This window comes from Macrotis lagotis, chromosome 1, assembly GCF_037893015.1.
Source record: "Macrotis lagotis isolate mMagLag1 chromosome 1, bilby.v1.9.chrom.fasta, whole genome shotgun sequence".
Lineage (NCBI taxonomy): Eukaryota > Metazoa > Chordata > Mammalia > Peramelemorphia > Peramelidae > Macrotis > Macrotis lagotis.
In genome coordinates, this window is record NC_133658.1 from 270408947 (window position 1) to 270428727 (window position 19781).

At 40.9% G+C, this 19781-nt stretch overlaps 1 protein-coding gene across 1 annotated transcript in view; it reads right to left on the reverse strand.

Moving 5' to 3' along the window:
• LAMA5 (laminin subunit alpha 5) overlaps positions 1-19781 on the reverse strand; it is a 132831-nt gene that overhangs the window by 111180 nt on the left and 1870 nt on the right. The window contains exon 2 of the mRNA XM_074191411.1: positions 10288-10440. Within this exon, the coding sequence (XP_074047512.1) occupies positions 10288-10440 (153 nt within the window). The remainder of the gene's footprint in view (positions 1-10287; positions 10441-19781) is intronic.

Here is a 19781-nt window from a genome sequence, read left to right on the forward strand (position 1 = left end):
GCTGCAGAGGGATTGTGATTCTATTTGTTCTGCCTAAATTCAAACAATAAAACTAGGAGCACCACTTAAAAAGAAGGTGGAGAGGAAGATTTCAGCTGAAAGGAAAGGGAAATGTTCTCAATATCTGAAGTACCCACTCTGTAAGAGGCACTCTGTGAGATAACAGAGCTGTCCAAAGCAGGATGGGTTGTCTGAGGATGCAAGAGAAAACTTTCAAGTGGAAGAAGGATGGGGTTATTATTGAGGGGCCTCCTTTGGGGTATGGAATTCCAGTATTCAAAACTTTCAAATCCAATCATAAGATGTGTTCTTCTAATCTACTGTCTTGCAGATCTTCCCTCCCTTCAAAGCCCTAAAGAAGGCAAGTTAGAATGAGGTAAAAGTATGAATCCATGGGAAAGAAGTTCTAGGATACTGGATGTTAGGACTCAGGAAACACCACCCACTTAATCACCAGCAAAAGTCTCCTTCCCCTGTGGTCTACTTCCCCAACCCAACCAATGCCCCACCAAAAGAAAGCCTGAGGAAACATGAAGTGGATATACTTCCCAACCTCTGACCATCAATAAAAGCCCCTAAAGTTGTCTAAGACTTTGAAATATACACTTTAGTGCTTTGGCTCTCAATTTCTTATTTGTAAAATGGGGATGATCATTTCCCTTCCCACCCTTCTGGAACCATTAAGATAACAGGAAAAAATACTTCAAAACTTTAAAAATGCTATATAAAAGTAGTTTTTAAATGCACTTTCCTCTAAAGAGTAACAAAGTAGCATAGTACAAAGAACATTGGATTAGGCTGACCTAAATTTATATTCTGGCTCTGTCTTTTACTACTTTGGGCAGTTCATTTGTCCTCAGTTTCTTATCTATAAAAAACCCAGTTGAAAATCAACCAGGTGTCCAACACAGGGCCCACCACACATTTCAGTGAAGGTAAAGCAGAGAAAAAAGTAACTGGGAAATAGCTTACAAAATAAATAAAACATAAACAAAATAGGTAGATTTGTTATAAAAAATATAATAAAATAGATAATATTGCATTTTAAAACTAAGTCAATGTGTGGCCCATGGGGATCCTTATGTATAGACTAGTGGCCCCCAATTCTAGTTGAGTTTGATATCACCAGTATAGATCATCTTCTAAGGTGCTTTCTAGTTTTAGATTCTATTATTTTCTACAGCCCAGTAAAGTCTCAAATAAAAGTTCAGTTCTGCCTGGGAGGGAAAGAAGGCCTTGAGACTACTGGTCCAGTATTTGCAGAAGAAGTAACAGGGTCAAGTACAGAAATGTGCCAAAACTTATATGGATTAGAACTCAAATTCATGAGTCCTGATTCAAAATCCTGAGGTCTGTTTCTGTCTGATTAGTAAGTCTCCCCAAACATGCTGTCCTGGACTCAGCATATATCATCACACACAGCAGTACTATAGAGTGTGTCTCAGCTTTGACACTAGTAGAGGCATAACTATGGACAAGTCATTTAACTCCTGAAACTCAAACTTCGAGAAATACTGAATTGTATTGTTTACTACTTAAAAGGGTTGTGAGGAAAGCACTTTGTAAAGCTATAAAAATGTGATTTATTCTTATCATCTCCCAGGCTCTGCCTCTCCCAGGAAGCCTTCCATGCTAATTAGCCAATAGTGTATTTAATCATATTTCCTTAACTACAGTTTGTATATTGATTCATCAGATAGTTTCTTGGCAGGTGTTCCTATCTATGCCGTTTCTAAAAGTATGTTCTACCTCACCCTTCCTGGGGGCAGCCTCTCCAAGAGCAGGGCTGAACTTGCTTCTGCTTCTATTTGTCTCCCTTCGATTCTCTACTAGCTACAACTGCCTCTGTCCTGCCCAACACCCTCCCCCTCCCCCAGCTCATTCCTCACCCCCACCACTAAGTCACTGCGAGCAGCAAGGAAATACTCCTGGCTCCCGGTGCCCATTTCATTACAGGTATCCGCTTCTCAGACTCTCAGAACAAAGAGCTTTGGCAGCAAGCCACCTGAGGTGGGCACTCCTTCCCTTTCCCCCTCCCCAACCCGGGGGTTTCAACATCCTGTTGAAATCTCCCATCCCCCATCATTTCTCCCTCCCTCATAACTCCAAGTGAGGAAGGAAGGACAATGAAGGCTTAACTTAGGAACCAACAGAAAGCAAGGAACGCAGCTTTCACCCTAAAAAATGCTTAAGAGCATCACCCAGATTCTAGCTGCTTACCCGTCTTCTGGAAAACCAACTAGATGGTTCAGTGAAGATGGGCAGAATTGAGGCAGAAGGTAGTAGCCTCAGATGAATCAGGGAGGAAAGTCTAGTTCCCAAGTTTCTCTAGGAAAAGAGGGTTTTTTTTTGGGGGGGGGATGAGGAATTGCCTAGGAGCACAGGAATAATTTATTGCTTGAAGCAAAGAAAAACTAAAGTCAGAATCTTCCTTAGAGCCATTGTCCTTGAAAAAAGACTCAGAAATATTACCTGCAGATGTATCCTAACTTTTAGTTTCACCACCTACTACTCTGTCAAGTCTTCACCAGTCTAGCCCACTTTGATTCTTCCCTGTTTCTAATATCCATAGCGTTAAAACTCACTGCCACAAAGTTACCTCTGTCCATGACTCCCTATTAAACATTACACATGGGAAGCCCATTTTCTCAACTGGGCTTTGAGCTCTCCAGAGACAAAGATAGTGTCTTCTCTTTTTCGGCAGCTAGGTGGCACAATGGATAGATACATTTGGAATTTGGAAGATTTGAATTGGAATCTTGATTCAAACATTTAATACCTGTGTGACCCTGGGCAAGTCATTTAATTACTTTGTACCTCAGTTTCTTCATTTGTAAAATAAGAGATAATAACAGTACCTTATTCTAACCCTAGCCTAGGACTGGGAACAGGAAATACCTAAGGGCTCACTGATTTTGAAATAAAGTGAAAGGAGGAAAGAGTTTGCCTTTCCTAAAAAGAAAGGAGATCAAATGTGGAATTTCCTCTGAAAATCTCCAACTCAGGAAACTACTTCATCCCCAGGAGTGAAAAATCCTGTGCCCAAGGAGGTAAAAATGAGTTACAACTTGCTTGGCATGAGTAATTTGTCAAAGTGGCTTCCAGTTGGCTTCACAGAGCACTCAGAGACATTTCCCTTCCAGGAAGGCTCCTGTTTACCTGCTACAATTCCCCAATGCCTGCTCTGCCCCTAAAACCCAGTTCTTCCTCACTCACCCAACTCATGGAAAGCTCCAAGTCCTTGCCTTCCTTGACCCCTCCCTTTCACCCCTTCAGTCTAGGGTTTTTTTCATCCTCAGTCTCCCTCCCACCCCACAAATCACCCACTTCCCAGCTCTGTCCTTTTCCAAAGCCCCCAAAACCAGGTCAGAGTTTTCAGAGCTATAAGGCTTGACATGCAAGCTCTCCTAAAATCTTGCTTCTACTTACCTCCTAACATTCTCCTATCCTGCCCTTCCTCTTTGGTTATTCACCATCCTTTGCCTATACATCCAGCTCATTTCTGTTTCTAGGCCTAGTCTTATAGCCATATTCATCCCATCACCACCTGGTATGCCTCCTTCATCAAACTATCCAAACCTTACTCTAAGAATCTTTAAAGGCCAGGCTCAAGTCCTATCTCTTCAAAGAAGCCTCCCTACTGTCTGCCCCAAGTCCCCAGTACTTTCTCCCAAATTCCTGACCACCTGCAGCACTAGTTATGGCACTGGATTATGTCCCATTTTGCATTGTTCCTCTAATTACACAGCTGTCTCTTTCTAATTTACTCTCTCCCTGCTCCCTACCAGGGACCAGGGATACAAGAGGCATCAGTTCAAACTTTCCAAACTAAATTCAAACATCCGAGATTGCAAGCTCCTCTTGTCCCAAGTCAGAGAGCAGAGACCCATTATCAGAGGTGAAGACCCATCTGAAGCCAAGTTTCTCTGAAGAACTCAAATATAAACTCGCCTTTGAACCCTCAAATCTAACTAAGGATATAATCTTAGAATGGAAACACTGCAAATCAATCTAGAGATCATTTAATCCAGGTTTTTTTTTTATAACTTGGGGACTTCAAATTTGTTTGTAAATATTTTGATAACTATTTCAATATAATTAGTTTCCTAGGTTATCCAATATATTTTACTTTGTGCATTTAAAAACATCATTCTAAAAATAGATTCACGGGTTTCACCAGACTGTCAGGAGTCCAGGACACAAGAAAGGTTTCAGAATTCCTAATCTAATCCAACCTCTTCTTTTTACTGAATGGGAGATGAAGGTTCAGGGACTTGCCTAATGTCCCACAGTCCATTAGAAGCTAAGTTAAGATTAGATCCCAGGTCTCATCACTCAGGCCAGAGCTATTTCAGTCTCATGCCTCTTCCTTCCATCACTCCAGCCTCTCAAGAAAGAGTTTTCAATATGCTGTCAATCTTTATTGTGTGCCCCCCTCCTCCTCTAAAAAAAGAGAAAGAAAGACAGATTTGTCTGGGGGGTTAGAATGACAATGGGTGAGCTCCGTCAGGAAAGACTGGGACTAGCCCAGTCTGGCCTTACCAGCTTCTCCCTTCTCCCCTCCCCCACTCCAGTGGCTCCATGCCCACCTGCTTTAGCCACCCTAGGATCACCATGGAGACAAGCCATTGTGAAGCATTCAGCCAAGGCTTCCTCCCTCCCTCCCTTCTCTTCCCAGCCAACCCAGCCCAGTGTGATTGAGAAGCAATAACCTACCAGCTCAGCGAAAGTTCCCTCTGACTGAGCCCAGGATGGAGGCTGTCAGGGCAGGGTTTAGAGAACCATCTTCAGCACATCTAAATCAGTCACCAAGACTTGCCCATTCTACCCTTATATGTCTCTTACAACCCTTCCTCTTCATTTCTAATTCATGGCCACCAAAATTTAGCTCCTGATCACGACTTCTTAGGCCACTGAGCTGGAAGAGATCAAAAATTGGGAGCTGGAAAGGCCTTCAGGTCATCTAGTCCAACATTCATATTTTAAAAATGAGCAAAGTGACAGCTTGGATTTGAACCCTGACCACCAAATTCCAAATCTATTGCTCTTTCCTACCAGAATGATAATCTGGTCTCCAGAGCATTCCTCTCCAAGCTTTTCTACAGAATAGTGCATAAGAATCTACTTTAATATGTCACTTTCCACTTCCGCAATCTCAACTGGTTCCCAGGTATCTACCAGATAAAGTCAATTCCTTAGCCTCAAGGCCCTCCACAACCTAAGCCCAACTTCTTCAGTACCCCCTTTTTCTTGTAACCAAACCAGTTTCTTCCCTACTTCCCAAAGTATAGCATTTGTATCTATATTTCTATACCTTGAATAACATTGCTCCCCAATCTGAGAACCAGTTCTCTAGCCGTATCTTCTCCATCCTTCATTATCAGTGAAGTCCCACCTTTTCCAGGAAATTTTCCCTGGTCACTCTGGGCAATGAACAAATGCCATATATTTAACTCTTTTAAAACAGAGAAATAAGTCTCCCACAAAGAGATATCACAGGGCAGAGATATAGACCATAGAAAAAGACTTCTGTCTCCTAAAGCACCTGACCTGATTAAGGACCCTATAGTAGTTCCTTATATAATTTTTGACTACTCTTCCAATGCTAAGATCAGCCTGTGTCTTCCAAACAAGACTAACCTCATTTCTTTTGATAAGGAAAAACCCAGATTTAGAACTAGAAATGATCCTAGGGATCATCTATAGTCTAGATAATTTTCCTGAGAGAAAAAAATGAGGAAGCACCAAAGATGGGTTGACTACAGACGATCCTTAAGATCCTTTCTAGCTCTAATTCTGATTCCCAAAGCCAACAATAATAAACTCTTGTATAATTTATATTTAGGGAAAGCAAGTTCTTTAAAAATCCCTGAAACCTAATGATCTAAGCTTGGGATCAATATAACTTCAGAGGTCACATCATCCATTCATCTGCCTTATTATAGAACTTATGGAACCATATACAGAGAAGAATTCTCTCCTTTAAACATTGAAGAATATTAAATAAAATATTTGTCCTTTACTTCTGAAGAAGACCATGACATCAGGGAAGTGATGCCATGACATGCACATGAATTGTATTTGAGTGAGGGGGGTGCAGGGCTAAGTCACCAACCTCACTTTCTCCTCCAGAGCCATCTGGGTCTAGTGGCCAGATATGAATCAGGACCACTAGAAATAGTCCTGAATGAGGGGCAATCAGGGTTAAGTAACTTGCCAAAGGTGACATAGCTAGTAAGTGTCAGAGGTTGGATTTGAATGTCCCAATTCCAAGGCCACTGCTCCAGTCACTGTGCCAAAAGATTGATTAGAGGCTCAACTCACAGACTATACATACCTGCTCCTATTGTGAACAGGAGAGTTGGAAAGAGAGGTCTGATGAGTTTTTCTGGATAGAATTTGACTGAAATTCTCCACTAAACAGATTAATAAAACTCTTCCAAAATGTAAGATTTCCACTCCCTTCCCTCTAAAAAGTCTATTCTTTAAAAAATAATTAGAACAAAAACACTCCCTCACAAATTAGAAGGTTTTAGAAACTTTTAACTCAGATATAAAAAGTGTATCAGACTTTGGGCAGGATCTGAAAGAAAGTAGGCTCTGGGAAATGTTAGTATGTAAACATACAAGGGCACACACACTGACCCTGGGATTGGCCCTTACCAAATCAATGCAGTAGATTCTGGCTGTCAACCATCAAGGCCAAGCCTTTGCTTAACCCAGCTTGCATACGCAGAGCTCGCCCTTCTCTGGTTTCCTACGGCACCTGCCTTCCCACATGGTCTACCCTGGCCTATATCATTTTTAGCTCCCTGGGGTTTTAGACTTGTTTCCCTATCATAGCTGTCTAAGTACAACCAAGCACAAGGTTGTCACATGGTAAGAATTTGATAATTATTTTCATTGCTCAATCAACCCCTAAACTTTCACTCAAAATACTACTAGAGACTCAATCCTACAGAGCCCTAGGCAAGGGAGTATGGATGATGCTACATATCCCATCACTAAATAGTAATCATGATGAAAGTTGGGGCTCCCACTGAAATGCCCATCAATGCAAACTAGCCCAGGAGCCATAATGCTTCAAGAACCCTTTTATAGTTACTACCACACTCACATGTGGGGCTCAATAAGGGAAAAAAAGGGAAGCATTGATATCTCCCCCTCATGCTGACCCTCTCAAACTAGCATGACAAATCTATTATTTTTCTGCCTCACTGTGAAGGCTTTCACAATTTGAACCAAAAGATCTGACTTGTGATCATACAGATACTGACTAAGCCTCCTAGCAAACACATCCAAGAGTACAAATCACCTCCAGACACGTTCTTAGATTCCTAGTTTCCTTCAAGGCTTGGCTAAGCAGCCATCTGTTTAGATGAAATCACCTAGGATGTGAGCTTCATCTCACTCCTAATTAACTTAGATTTACTCCTCTGTTTATAGATTGCCCTTAAAGGCAATAAATGCTTTATTTTTGCATGTATATCCTAGAGTCAAGCACATAAATCCTTATCAACTTGATTGGTACTAATATTGGTATCTGCATAGGTTTAAGGTTTGCAAAGCACTTTAAATATATAAATTTATTTGATCTTCACAAAAAAACGCTAGGCCAGTTCTGCTACTTCCTACCTGTGAAACCTTGGCCAAGTCACTTAAACTCTGTGCCTTAGTTTCCTCATCTGAAAATGGGAGTGGGATTAGAAGACTTCAAAGGTCCCTTGCCACTCAAGCTATATTGAACAGAATTACACATCTGTCCCATACACTTCTACATTCAGGACATACATGCAAACATACATGTACTGTATGGGTACGTGGATGCCTGCATGCATACGTATACTGCCTGCTACTCATGTAGGAACCTTAACTCTTTCCGAAGTTTGCATTCCACTCCCATCTCTCCCCCACCCTTCCCTAAACTACGTAGCTGGAGCACCACCCTCACTCCATTCCAATTGTCTTGTCAAGGCATGAAACTATTTTCTCCTTTTCTTACCAATTTGGGCCAGGTGCAGAATCTAAGCCAGGAGAAGAAAAAGATGAATCACCCAAGATGAAAGTTACATACTCTGGCAGTCTGGATGGGTAGAGGGAATAGCTAGTGAAAGGAGAAAATTGGGATGCAGCATGGACCCTTGATGAAGGAAGCATGTCCTTGCTTTTTATTGCCTGAATATCAAGACTGGTCATCTCATTCAAACCTCTTATTTAACAGAGGAGAGAAGGGAGGTCCAAAAGCAAGGACCATGTTTCCATCTTTCCCTATCTTTGCCAGAGTTCAAAGAAATCTTACTCACGAGAAAATGAAGTCCAAAGAAGAGATGACTTGATCAAACCCAGGACTAGAGTTTAGTTCTTTTGACTTTTAATCTATCGTAACCCAACTTCCTTCAGATCGAATCTTTCTATTCTAATGCAATGCTTCCCAATTGATTACTGTCTACTGAGTACCTAGCCTGTCTTGTCCCACAGTTAAGGAACTGATAATTTAGTGGGAGAAAAGACAGTCATATGTTGGTTGTATATAATGTAGGGTTAGATTTGAAGATCTTTGATATCAAGATGAAGGACCAGAAATGATCTTGTGAGCAAATGGGGAACCATTAAGAGATTTTTTGAGCCAGGGAAGGACGTATTCAGAAAGGATACTTTTGGAAAATCAATCTGTCAGACTCTGCAGGACTGGAGAGAGAACAGCCCTACTCATACTATCTTAAAGTTACAAGCAGGACACAAAGAATTGCCTCGTTGGGAGCCTCCTATCCCCAAGTTACTTACCAGGTGATCCTTCCAAATTATACCAGAACAACAGACAAGGGCAGAGACAGAACATGAAACCCAGACATTATTGTTTGTCCTTCATTCTCAAAGAAGACCATGACATCAGAGAGGTGATACCATGACAAGCACAAGAATTGGATTTGAGTGAAGGGGTGCTGTGCTAAGTCACCAGCTTCACTTTCTTCTCCAGAGTCATCTGGAGCTAATGGCCAGATATAAATCAGAATGACTTGGAAATGGCCTTGGATGCCAGGGTTAAGAGACTTGCCCAGGGTCACACTGCTAGTAAATAGCAAGTGTCTGAGGCTGGATTTGAATTCCTATCTTCTTGATTCCAAGGTCAGTGCTCTATCCACTGTGCTATCTAGTTGCCCTGAAACCCAGAAATACTTTGTAGGAAGAACTTGGCTCCCAGAAGCCCCAACAAGGTTTGTTGCATAAAAGCCCTGCTATTCACAGACTAGGCTCACCTGAGCCCCTCACAAACAGGTATCTCTGGAATTTCCACCTCCATCCTGCCAATTGCCCCAGGCTGCTTCTCCTCCCCCCACCTTGCATTCCATCTGTTGGCCCCTGTCATTTCCCTGGGGTCTCATCCAGTTTACAGAAAATCCATGGCCAAGTCTACACCAGAAGAGTCCATTAAAGTTGGTCAGATAGAGGTGAAAGGATGGGGACCTTCTTTTGGTGGTGACAGCAGGCTCTATTCAGGGTTCTCAGCCAAGTTCTCCCTCCTCATAAGTAGAAAAGTACTCTCCTAGGCAGCACCTCTCCCCATCCCCCTAGTAGTGGGGGAACGTGCAGCACTGTACCCAAAGCTCTGGCTAGAGTCACAGCAGCTTCAGGACAGCTGCCTTCACATTTCAAAGAGAGGAGGAGGGGATGCTAGCACCTGCCCTTTTGACAGGCCTCCCATGCCAGCAAACAGACAACTCTGGTGTAGTACAGTTCTTTGCCTCAGTCAGCCAAGTTGGCCAGGTTTGCTGACCACCTACAGCATGCCAAGCATGCTGGGAACTAAGCTATACTTTCAAGGAGATGGAAGCAGGAGGAGAGATTCCTGCTAAGGCAGAAGGATGAAAAAACTACTCCCAGGCTGCAAAGTCTTAATCAAGTCAACAAAATTCCATGGAAACTATGGGAGATTTAGGAGGAGGTTGGGGAAGAGGGAGGAGTGACTTGTCTGTGCTTCTTCACCAGGCATGGAAGGTTTGAACAAACATTCCCATTCCCCCCCAAGAAGAGGACAGAGGCTGAAGGCTTTGGGTCACTGAAGGGAAGGGTGAGGAGGAGAAATGCCAGATACCTTCTTAGTCCAATGCTTAATCTTAAGAGGGCATGGAGCATGAACAAGCAGGCCAAAATTGAATTGCAACTTGCTCCCTGACTTCTCAAACCCCCAAACTTGTGCCCAGGAAGGGAATTTTGGCTCTGGGAAGAAGTAGTTCTTGTGCTTATCAGCCCTGGCCCCAAAAAGGGGAGATACCCTCTTGGTCTTACCTGGCCCAGGTCCAGGGTGACATTAACTTCACTGTACTCCAAACCCCGGGAGAGTGGAGGGCTCTGCCACCATCGTTCTGTACCATCCACTGCATTGGTGATAGGGTGAGCCTTGTTGATGTTGGAAGATGTGCAGATATCACAGTATTGACCCTAGGAGTGAGGAAAACGATCAGAGAGAAACCAGAAAAGAAGATCTGATCCCTGAGTATCACATACTTCCCCCCCATCATCAAACTCCCCCTCATACCCTAAAAATTCTGAGTGGTTTTCCAAGTATCCAACATAGACAGGTCCCTGTGTTCATTATTCCCTTAGGAACTGACCATAACCTTATGTTATTCCCACAGGAACTCTTTCAGGTAAGCAGAATAGGCAATAAAAATAATGACTTGCTCTAAGACTTACAAAACATTTGCTTTACAACACTTCTTTGAGGCAGATAGAGAAAGTATCAGGATTCCCATTTTATAGAAAAGATAGCTGCTTTAAAAACATAATTCTTAAAATAATAGTTTCCTCAAATATAAAATGGGATATAATCTCACAGGGTCAAGGTAAAGATCAATTGAAATAATATACTGAGATAACATAAAGGCTAACTATTGTAATTATCATGCAAAGGCATCCATAGGGATAACCAGAGAGGCCCTTAGCAACAACAAATGATAAACAAAATCCTTGCCCTAATAAGACTTTGGGCTCATTCAGGACAGGTACTGTGATACCTTCTCTTAACTTCTAAATAACATAGCTAACCACAAAGGTTAGCACATGGAATTTGGGAAGCACTTGTTGACTGACTGCACATTTGTAACAATGCCAAATAGATTCCCTAGAGTTAATTTTCACTTACTATGTTGATAGCAATAGTTTTCCACAAATATTTTTGGTTCATGGTCCAAGGGACAAAAAAGCCCAAAGGCTACCCCCACTCTACTGTTCATAAACATCTTACACCAAAGGGGGAAAAAACCCCACCGTCAACAGCACACAAATATAGAGCAGAGATAAAGGGGTTCATGATAATTTGTTTGGATAGGACCCTGGGATCAGAGTCTGGAGATCTCAGTTCTGTGAGGCCTCACTGTTACCCTGAGCACATCATCATTTCCCCTCTCCCAATGTCTTCCTCTGTAAAATGAAAGGGCTTACTTAGATGGTCATTCAGTGATCTAAGAGGCTATAAGACAGGAATTCTGGTCCTGTTTAAGATGCATAGACCAGACGATATCAAAAGTCAATCATTAATTATTTCCAGAAACTAAAGTGCAGGCATGGTCACTTCATAAAAACTTCTGCCTGCCAGGGACTCTGTGCTGAGAATCTCAAGATTCAAAATCAGGTTTTATGGGACATTACACTGAATGCTCTCCAGTCATAGTTAATGCCAATATTCAGGAAAAAGGCAAATAATTACCTTCTCAGGGTCTTTATCTCACTTTCCTCACATGGAGAGCTAAGCCTGAATCCTCACAACCCAAGGACAGTGATTCTCTGAAAGAGGAGGAAATGATTCCTGAGGGAACCTAGAAGATACTGTTTACTCAGGTGGATAAACTAGTATTAATATCTACTAAGTACCTAATCTTCCATTTGCCTTTACAATTTCCTTGCTGAGCACAGCCACCCCTTGTCTGGGGGCAATAGAGCTCTCTCCTAAAGCAAAGGGAGTGAGGGATTATGGTTTCCAGAGAAACTAGAATTAAGATGTTACAATCTTAAACAAACAAAAAGAAAAACCTCCTGGAAGAGGCCAAAGAAAAGTCTCTCATTTTCCCTGCACCAGTCACCCCTGTACTATAATTGTGGCTGATAATCTCCTTCTTATTTGGCAAAAATCTATAACATGTATGGGGCCCATTTACAAGTGAACATCAGCCTTTCAGAGTCCCATGCTATATCAAACATTCAGTGCCTAGGGATAGGGATTTAGAGAGACCACCGTTGATTTGGCCTCAGTCAGAACAGAAAAAAATAGCTCTGGGTGGGGGACCACAGCTACAAGTTAATTGACATATAGATCAAGACTAACTACTGTGGGATCAACCCTAAGAAAAGAACCATTGGAAAGACAAGAGAGAAACTAATAAAACTGTTGGAGTTGGAAGTTCCTTACAAGAGAAGAAAGTTAGTCCTAGAAAAGACCCTGAACAGTCCTTTGAGAAACTGAACATTATATAATTGTAATGAACAAATTTGGCCCCTGGAGAAAACATGGGTATGGAATGTTATATATGCTGCCAGTCAAACTAGCTACATTTCTGGATTATTTTTACCGAACTGTTTTTTTTTCTTTTTTAATCATTGTCATAAAGAAAGACTTACTGCTAGGGGAACAATTTTGAATATATTTGCCACTCCCCTGACCTCCCTTGCAAAAAAAAAAAAAAAAAAAAAGAATCCTTTTGGTTCATTTTACAGATGAGGAAATGAAGAGGTCAGACTTTAGCACAGTGATGCCCAGAATGCAGCAGATGTTTAATAAATGCTTGCTGGCTGACAGTCTAGCTCAGGGATTCTTAATCTTTCTTGCATCATGGACTTCTTTGGTATTCTGGTAAAAACCTATAGATGGGGGGGGGGCCTAGGTGGTGCAGTAGATAAAGCACCAGCCCTGGAGTCAGGAGTACCTGGGTTCAAATCTCAGACACTTAATAATTACCAAGCTGTGTGGCCTTGGGCAAGCCACTTAATCCTATTTGCCTTGCAAAAACCTAAAAAAAAACAAAAAACAAAAAAACCATCAACCTATAGACACATTCTCAGAAGAACATTTTTTGCTACACTCATAATTGAAAAAAATGTTTAATTTCAGTTAGAAGTTAGTGAAAACAAAGATGCTATTTTTTCTATCCAAGTGGACTATGGGTTAAGAACCCCTGATTTAGTTAGAAAAGGAAAGGTCCATCCTCATGAAGCTATGAACAACAGAACAGGGCATTATGTGATTGGTCCACAACTTAACCTTCACAGTTTAGGAGCCTAGCTGGTCCTCCAGATGTATGAATTTCCTGAAAAAAAAATGATCCGAAGTGGATAAAGCACAGGCCCTGGAGTCAGGAGTACCTGGGTTCAAATCCAGACTCAGACACTTAATAATTACCTAGCTGTGTGGCCTTGGGCAAGCCACTTAACCCAATTTGCCTTGCAAAATCCTAAAAAAAAAGTCTACCCTCCACATTTTCAGAGCTACAAGTCCCAGGCACTCAAGTGCCCCCTGTAAAGGGACAACTAAGTAGCCCCTCTAGAAGTCTGGGGAGGGGGGTATAGGATGTATACAAAGTTAGGACCCTGAGAGCAGGACCAAGGAACCAGGACCACCTCTAGAGGAACTGAGGCCTAGTCTCCGTTCACAAAAGGTGCAAATTAAATGTTCTTTTCAGCAACTTGACAAAGAGAAGGAAAACAGTCTATAACCTAAGAGGTACTATAGCCCTGGGGCCAGTTGCTACTTCTAGTTCGGGTGTCTGCCACCTGCCTAAGGCAACAAAATGACCAAATTTCTCCCCCCTCTTCCCTCTTTGAAGAGACCAGTCCTCTGAAAAAAAAAGGAGGCAGCTATTTGGAGAGAACCAAAGCCAGCAGGACTGGAAATTCAGATCAAACAAGCCAAGTCAATCAAGCATTTAGAAGATCCAGATCATATTGCAAAGATCCCTTCTGTCTTTTTTCCCTACCCTACCTGTTGCACATTGTGTTAAAGTTACAGACCATCAAATTTTACTGAATACCAACAAGTTTATCCAGGTGTTTAAGGGAAATAAAGAAAATAAAATCTCCCCTATCTGCCTAGGGAGATAGAATTCATATATGTGTAAATCAATTATGTGACATTATCAGGCAATAGGCAGATAAAAGAGAGATCACTATCTACTATACTAGTCAAGAAAGATGAAACTAATTTAAGCTTTGCCTTAAAGGATAGATAAGGTTGGGGTAATTCAAGGGCCACGGGGGGGGGGGGGGCAGAAGGACAGAAGACACAGCATGATGGCCAAAGAGAGTGCAGGTAAGGAGAGTGAGTTCTAGTTTTTCTAGTACTCCTCTGATTTGAATTTTCCCCATGTATAAAATAGGAGTAATTTCTACTCCCTACTGCATGGTGGAGTACTGTGAGGATTAAATGAAGAATGAGAACAAAATAAACTCTCCCCATCTCTCCTTCAAGTATGGATGTTGGGGAAAATTTGGGGAGCTATACCCCATAAGTTCCCATCATTTCAGACCTTTGTAATAAAGATAAGTCTGACCTCTTCCTAAGGCACCTCCCTCCCCACCCTCAAGACTCCTTCCCACCATTCTCAGCTGCCTCCCTCCTCCCCTTCTAGCCTCTGCACATTCCCCAAGGGCCATTACGCTAGGAACATCTCAGAACTGAAGCCCTTAGCTTTGCCAGCTCCAAGGCTGCTGTAAGGAAGCAACAATCACAGATAAGGACTTCCCCTTGGTGATTCATCGTCTTGGTGCAAAAGGCTCCTAGAGCTCACTCAGCATCTGACTTCACCCACTTCTGAAATCTTGACATTTCTCCTCTGCCCCTCTGTAGCCCAACTTGCTTCCCCTTGCATTCAAGATTCTGCATTTAAACTCTGTATCCACCTCCACCAATTCGCCTCTCTGGGATCCTGCCAGATCAGGTTTCCAGTCACCTCTCTCCCCACTCCACGTAGTTAGACTCATTCTTGATTCTAAGTCTTTCCTCTAACAGTTCCTTCCTGCTTGTCCTCCCTCTATATCCTAACCCTATTCATTCTTCAAAGTTTCCAACTTATAATTGCATCTTCCTCTGATTCCCTACATCCCTGAATGTCTATACCATAAATTCTTGGGTGTCATTAGAACAGGAAAAGCAGCATGCTTAATTGTTTCATACCTGTGAATTACTGCAAATTGCACATATCACAGGGAATGACCTGAGGCTGAATGAGGAGAATTTCTGGCTAGAAACCTGGGTTTTCAAATTGTATGCACTTGGGCAAGTCACTATTTGGCATTTAAACTATTCACTATGTGGGCATCTTCCTACCTGTCTGTCTTAGACTTTACTCCTACCCAATATTCTATGATACTGCCTCCAGGTTCTTCTAAAGGAGACCATTCAGTCCTATTACTAGTGTCTTCTCTCTGAGATCACCTTTAATTTACACAGTTCATTTTTGATAAGCACAGTATTTTACAAGTCTTCTTGTTAGAATATGAACTTCTTGAAGTTTTTGTCTTTCTTTGAATCTCTTGGACTTAGCACAGTGTCTACACCATAGATGCACGTTAAGCATTTAATGTACACTTGCAGACCTACCTGTTAACCTCTTTAGACCTCAGATTCCCCAACTAATATGAGGGGACTGGACTCAATAATCTCTGTGGTCCCTTCCAGCTTTAAATCTCTTATGTTCCATTACTTGGATTTATTAACTTAGACTTATGAGAAGCTCAAAGAGTCAACAGTTAGTTATCCATGTATGACTTATCTATAACATCTACTTAATCCAAAGCTAACTTTTCCTTGCCCACATCAGGGTATCTATCTGGGTCACTTCTCTGATTCTAGGCAATATGATCTATAGGAAGAAGAAAAAGAGGGGAAAAGAGGAAAAGAACAACAAAAACAATAGTATCTCTCTCACTTTAATATTAGCTTGAATCAAAATAAAACTAAGGAAGTGAAAAGACCATAAGCTATGTTATTATATCAGAGAATCATTGCCTATCTCAATATCAGGCAGGAAGGATATTTAGCTTTTACTTGGGCTCTTTGGATTTGGAGACAGAAAATTTGGATTTGAGCCTCAGTTAACTGCCTGAGGTGACTTTGAGCAAGAGGCTGCCTGGGATGTTCAGTACAAGATTTAAAAGGCACTTAATAAAATACTTGTTGATAATAACAGGGGTTAGGCAGTGCTATCTCCAGACCCTTCTATCTTTGGATAAAGTAAGTCAATGTTTTTCTTTACTCCAGAGAATAGAGGATCTACGCCACCTTCTGAATGTGGCCCACCCAATCTTAGGAAAAGGATGGTTCACCATCTCCATTTCATTCATATTAAAGAAGCTATGCTGACCAGGGCAGACTCTGATATAAAGTCAAATTCTCAGAAAGAATTCAGTGATGGCCAAAAGCAAAGAAAGAGGCCCATTTCAGTCAGGGATTCCCATCAATATCCCATTTCTAGGAGGTTAGTGTTTTTTAAACCCCTAAGTTTCCTTCTCTCATTGGAGAAGTTCATAGGTCTAAGGAATGATTTTTGTGGAACTATGTTTTAGAGGTGAGAGGGAAGAAGAAAAAAATTCGTTAGAGGAATAGAAGAACATAGGAGAGGAAGGGGCAGCTAGGTGGCGCAGTGAATAGAGCACTGGTCTTGGAGTCAGGAGTACCTGGGTTCAAATCCAACCTCAGACACTTAATAATTACCTAGCTGTGTGGCCTTGGGCAAGCCACTTAACCCCACTACCTTGAAAAAATGAAAAAAACACAGGAGAGGAGAATGATCATTGAAATTGGAATCTTACTAACTGCTTCCACAAATTTTTTCTTTGGCAAACTGGTATCTTCTCTAGGCCTCAGGTTCCTTGTCTATAAAAGAGTGGCAATGAAATAAATGATCCCTTGACTCCCTCCCTCATACTACAAGAGAAATTTAACATAAAGTAACTAAATTCTAGGAAGCCAAGAGTTCTCAGATGACAAACCGGGAAGAGAATGTTCATACTGTTACATTGAACTGATTAAAAATCAATAATAAAAGAATTATATATATATATATATATACATATATATGATATAGGGAGAAGTGACAGAAATATAGAAGATCAAGAGCCATTCCCCAAATGATCTGAATATTTTAAAAAAACACATTATCATGGATCTACTATAGAGAAATTCAAATAAAAATAAACAAGATTTCTCCTCATATCCAGCAAGGTAGTAAAGATAACAAATGAATCAAGGGAGCTGTAGAAAGACAGACACATGGCTGAACTGTTAGTGAAGCTGTGAATCTGTCCATTCACTCTGGAAAACAATTTGGAATTTTAGTTTTAAAAAAATCACTAAATTATGTGAATATATATATATACACACTAATGACTATATATGTTACTAATCACAAATTATGTATATATGTATATATACATACATATATGTATACACACATACACACACACACACACACACACACACATATTTTGATCCCCAGATCTCCTTCTTGGGCATGTGTCCCTAAGGAAGTTAATGACTAAAAAGTCTAATAGATAACCAAAATAGTTATAGGAACACTTTTCAGGCAGCAAAGAACTGGAAACAAAGCCTGTAAATTGGGGAATGTTTGAACTAACTCCAAATCTTTGCTCACATGGTTCTACCCTGTTTGTCTTCTATATATAAACTGGAAGCCTAGCCATATTTCAATCCTTACTGCCTCCAAGAAACTCTTCTTGACTACTTCAGGGTGATTACTATATTGCGGATTTAGAGCTGGAAGACATCTTAAGGGATCATTTAGTCTAACTCTCACATTTTCCTTAGGAGGAAACACAGCTAGAGAGGTTATGTGGTTTGTCCAAGACCACAGAGATAAGAGGAACAAGATTTGAATCTAGGTCCTCTGTCTCCAGGGACAGTGTTCTTTCTGTACACTATGCTGCCTCTGTTGTCTCTCTTCTCTGAATCTCTGATATTCCTGAATGTCTATACCACACAATGTTGGGCATAATTGTGACCATGAAAGTCAGAATTTGCATATCAATTAATAGAATATGATTGCTGTATTCTGTGAGCAACTCAAAATTGCAATAGCTCAAAAGAAACATGAGATGTGCACATTTAGAGACATCTCCACTCCAAATGTTCGTAAGAACTATTTTTGCCTGACCTGAGGTAGAGCCTTTTATGTTCATATTGGACTGATCAGTCACAGTAGGACACAATGTTCCTTGACCCTAACATAGTGATGTCATTTTGGTTCTCTTTGAGAACGAAGGACAACAGCCAGAGAAGGATAATTAGGAAGCATTCAAAGAAGCAAGGATTTGTAAAAATTAATGAAGAATGAATTAAGTAAAACCAGAACAATAGACACAATGACAACAATGATATGAATGGGGGGAAAAATAAAAGGAAGCCACATTATTTCAGTAATTATACTAATAAATCTTGGTCCTGGACAAGAGATAATGAAACCTAGCTCCCTCCTCTGATAAAAGCAGGAATCTAAAGGGGAAGGATGTTGTAGATTTTGTCAAATGAGTGGACTAGGAGTTATTTTCACTTAATTCTTTCTCTTCAGTACAATCAAGGGGTCAAAGTAACTTAGAAATGACTGATATAACAAAATTTAAAAAAAAATAAAGTAAAAGAAAAGAAAAGCTCTGACCTCACTTAAACTCCCCTCTTACCCACCAGCCAAAGAGTTTCTAGAGCTGAGATTACAGATGCTTTTAGAGATGAGATTGACTATGGGAAAAAAACATGGATCCTGTGATCCCAATCTGTGTTCAATCCCATTTTCCCTCTCTGGGCTTCAGTTTGCTTAGGGTAATTTCAATCGGGAATGAGCTGAATTAGAGTATTTGTAAGGTGCTTTCCAGTTTAAATCAATGAAACTACATTTGTCCCATGAAACCTATATCTTCTGACCATTCCAGCTCAAAGGGGGTTGCTCTCCTCAGAAGGTCTTCCAATATTACCTAAGTGTTAGATAGTGAATAGTTTCCCAGGTTCTATCTACTCTCCCCAAGGACAGAAATCCTAGAGCTTCTCCCTAAAGTAAAAGAAAAGCTGAGATGAAACCTTCTGTGGATAGCTCTTTAAAAATCCTGACATAGGGTTCATTAGTCTCTCCTAGCACAACTGTTAAATGTGTACATGCCACTGAACATATTGTAAACTCCTTGACAACAGTAACTCTCATTTTATCATTTGGATCCTTTAGCATTTAACTTAATAAGGACCTGAATATTTTTGAATGGCAAAATGCTTGTACTGATCAGTTTCCAATAATCTTAAATTGCAGAATTATTGAAATATATACCATCTGACATATTTAGGAGAGGAAAAGGACTTTAAAAATCAAATACATTCTCCTAAGCCAATGGGAAGAATAGTGAGGGAAATGACTAGCTGATGGAGATGAAACCTCTTTGGGACTGTTTTCTCATCTGTAAGAAAAAAAGAAGCTGCTGAATCAGATTACTCTTAACATCCTTTCCAGTACTAAAACCTGATGATCATCACATAACTCCTAGAAGAGAATGTTGGAAGTTGGGAAGGCACATCTTTGAACGACTCAGTCCTGCAGTTCATAATGATACATTACACAGATTGTGGATTTATAGTTAGTTGACTTCAGGGATCATTTAGTCATTCTCCCTCATTTCAAAATGAGGAAACTGAGGTCTGTTGAGGGTGAATAACTTGCTCAAGCTAACACAGTTAAGTGGGAGAAATGGGATTTTAGCTTAGATCCTGAGCCTTAACAATAAAATATGTTGCT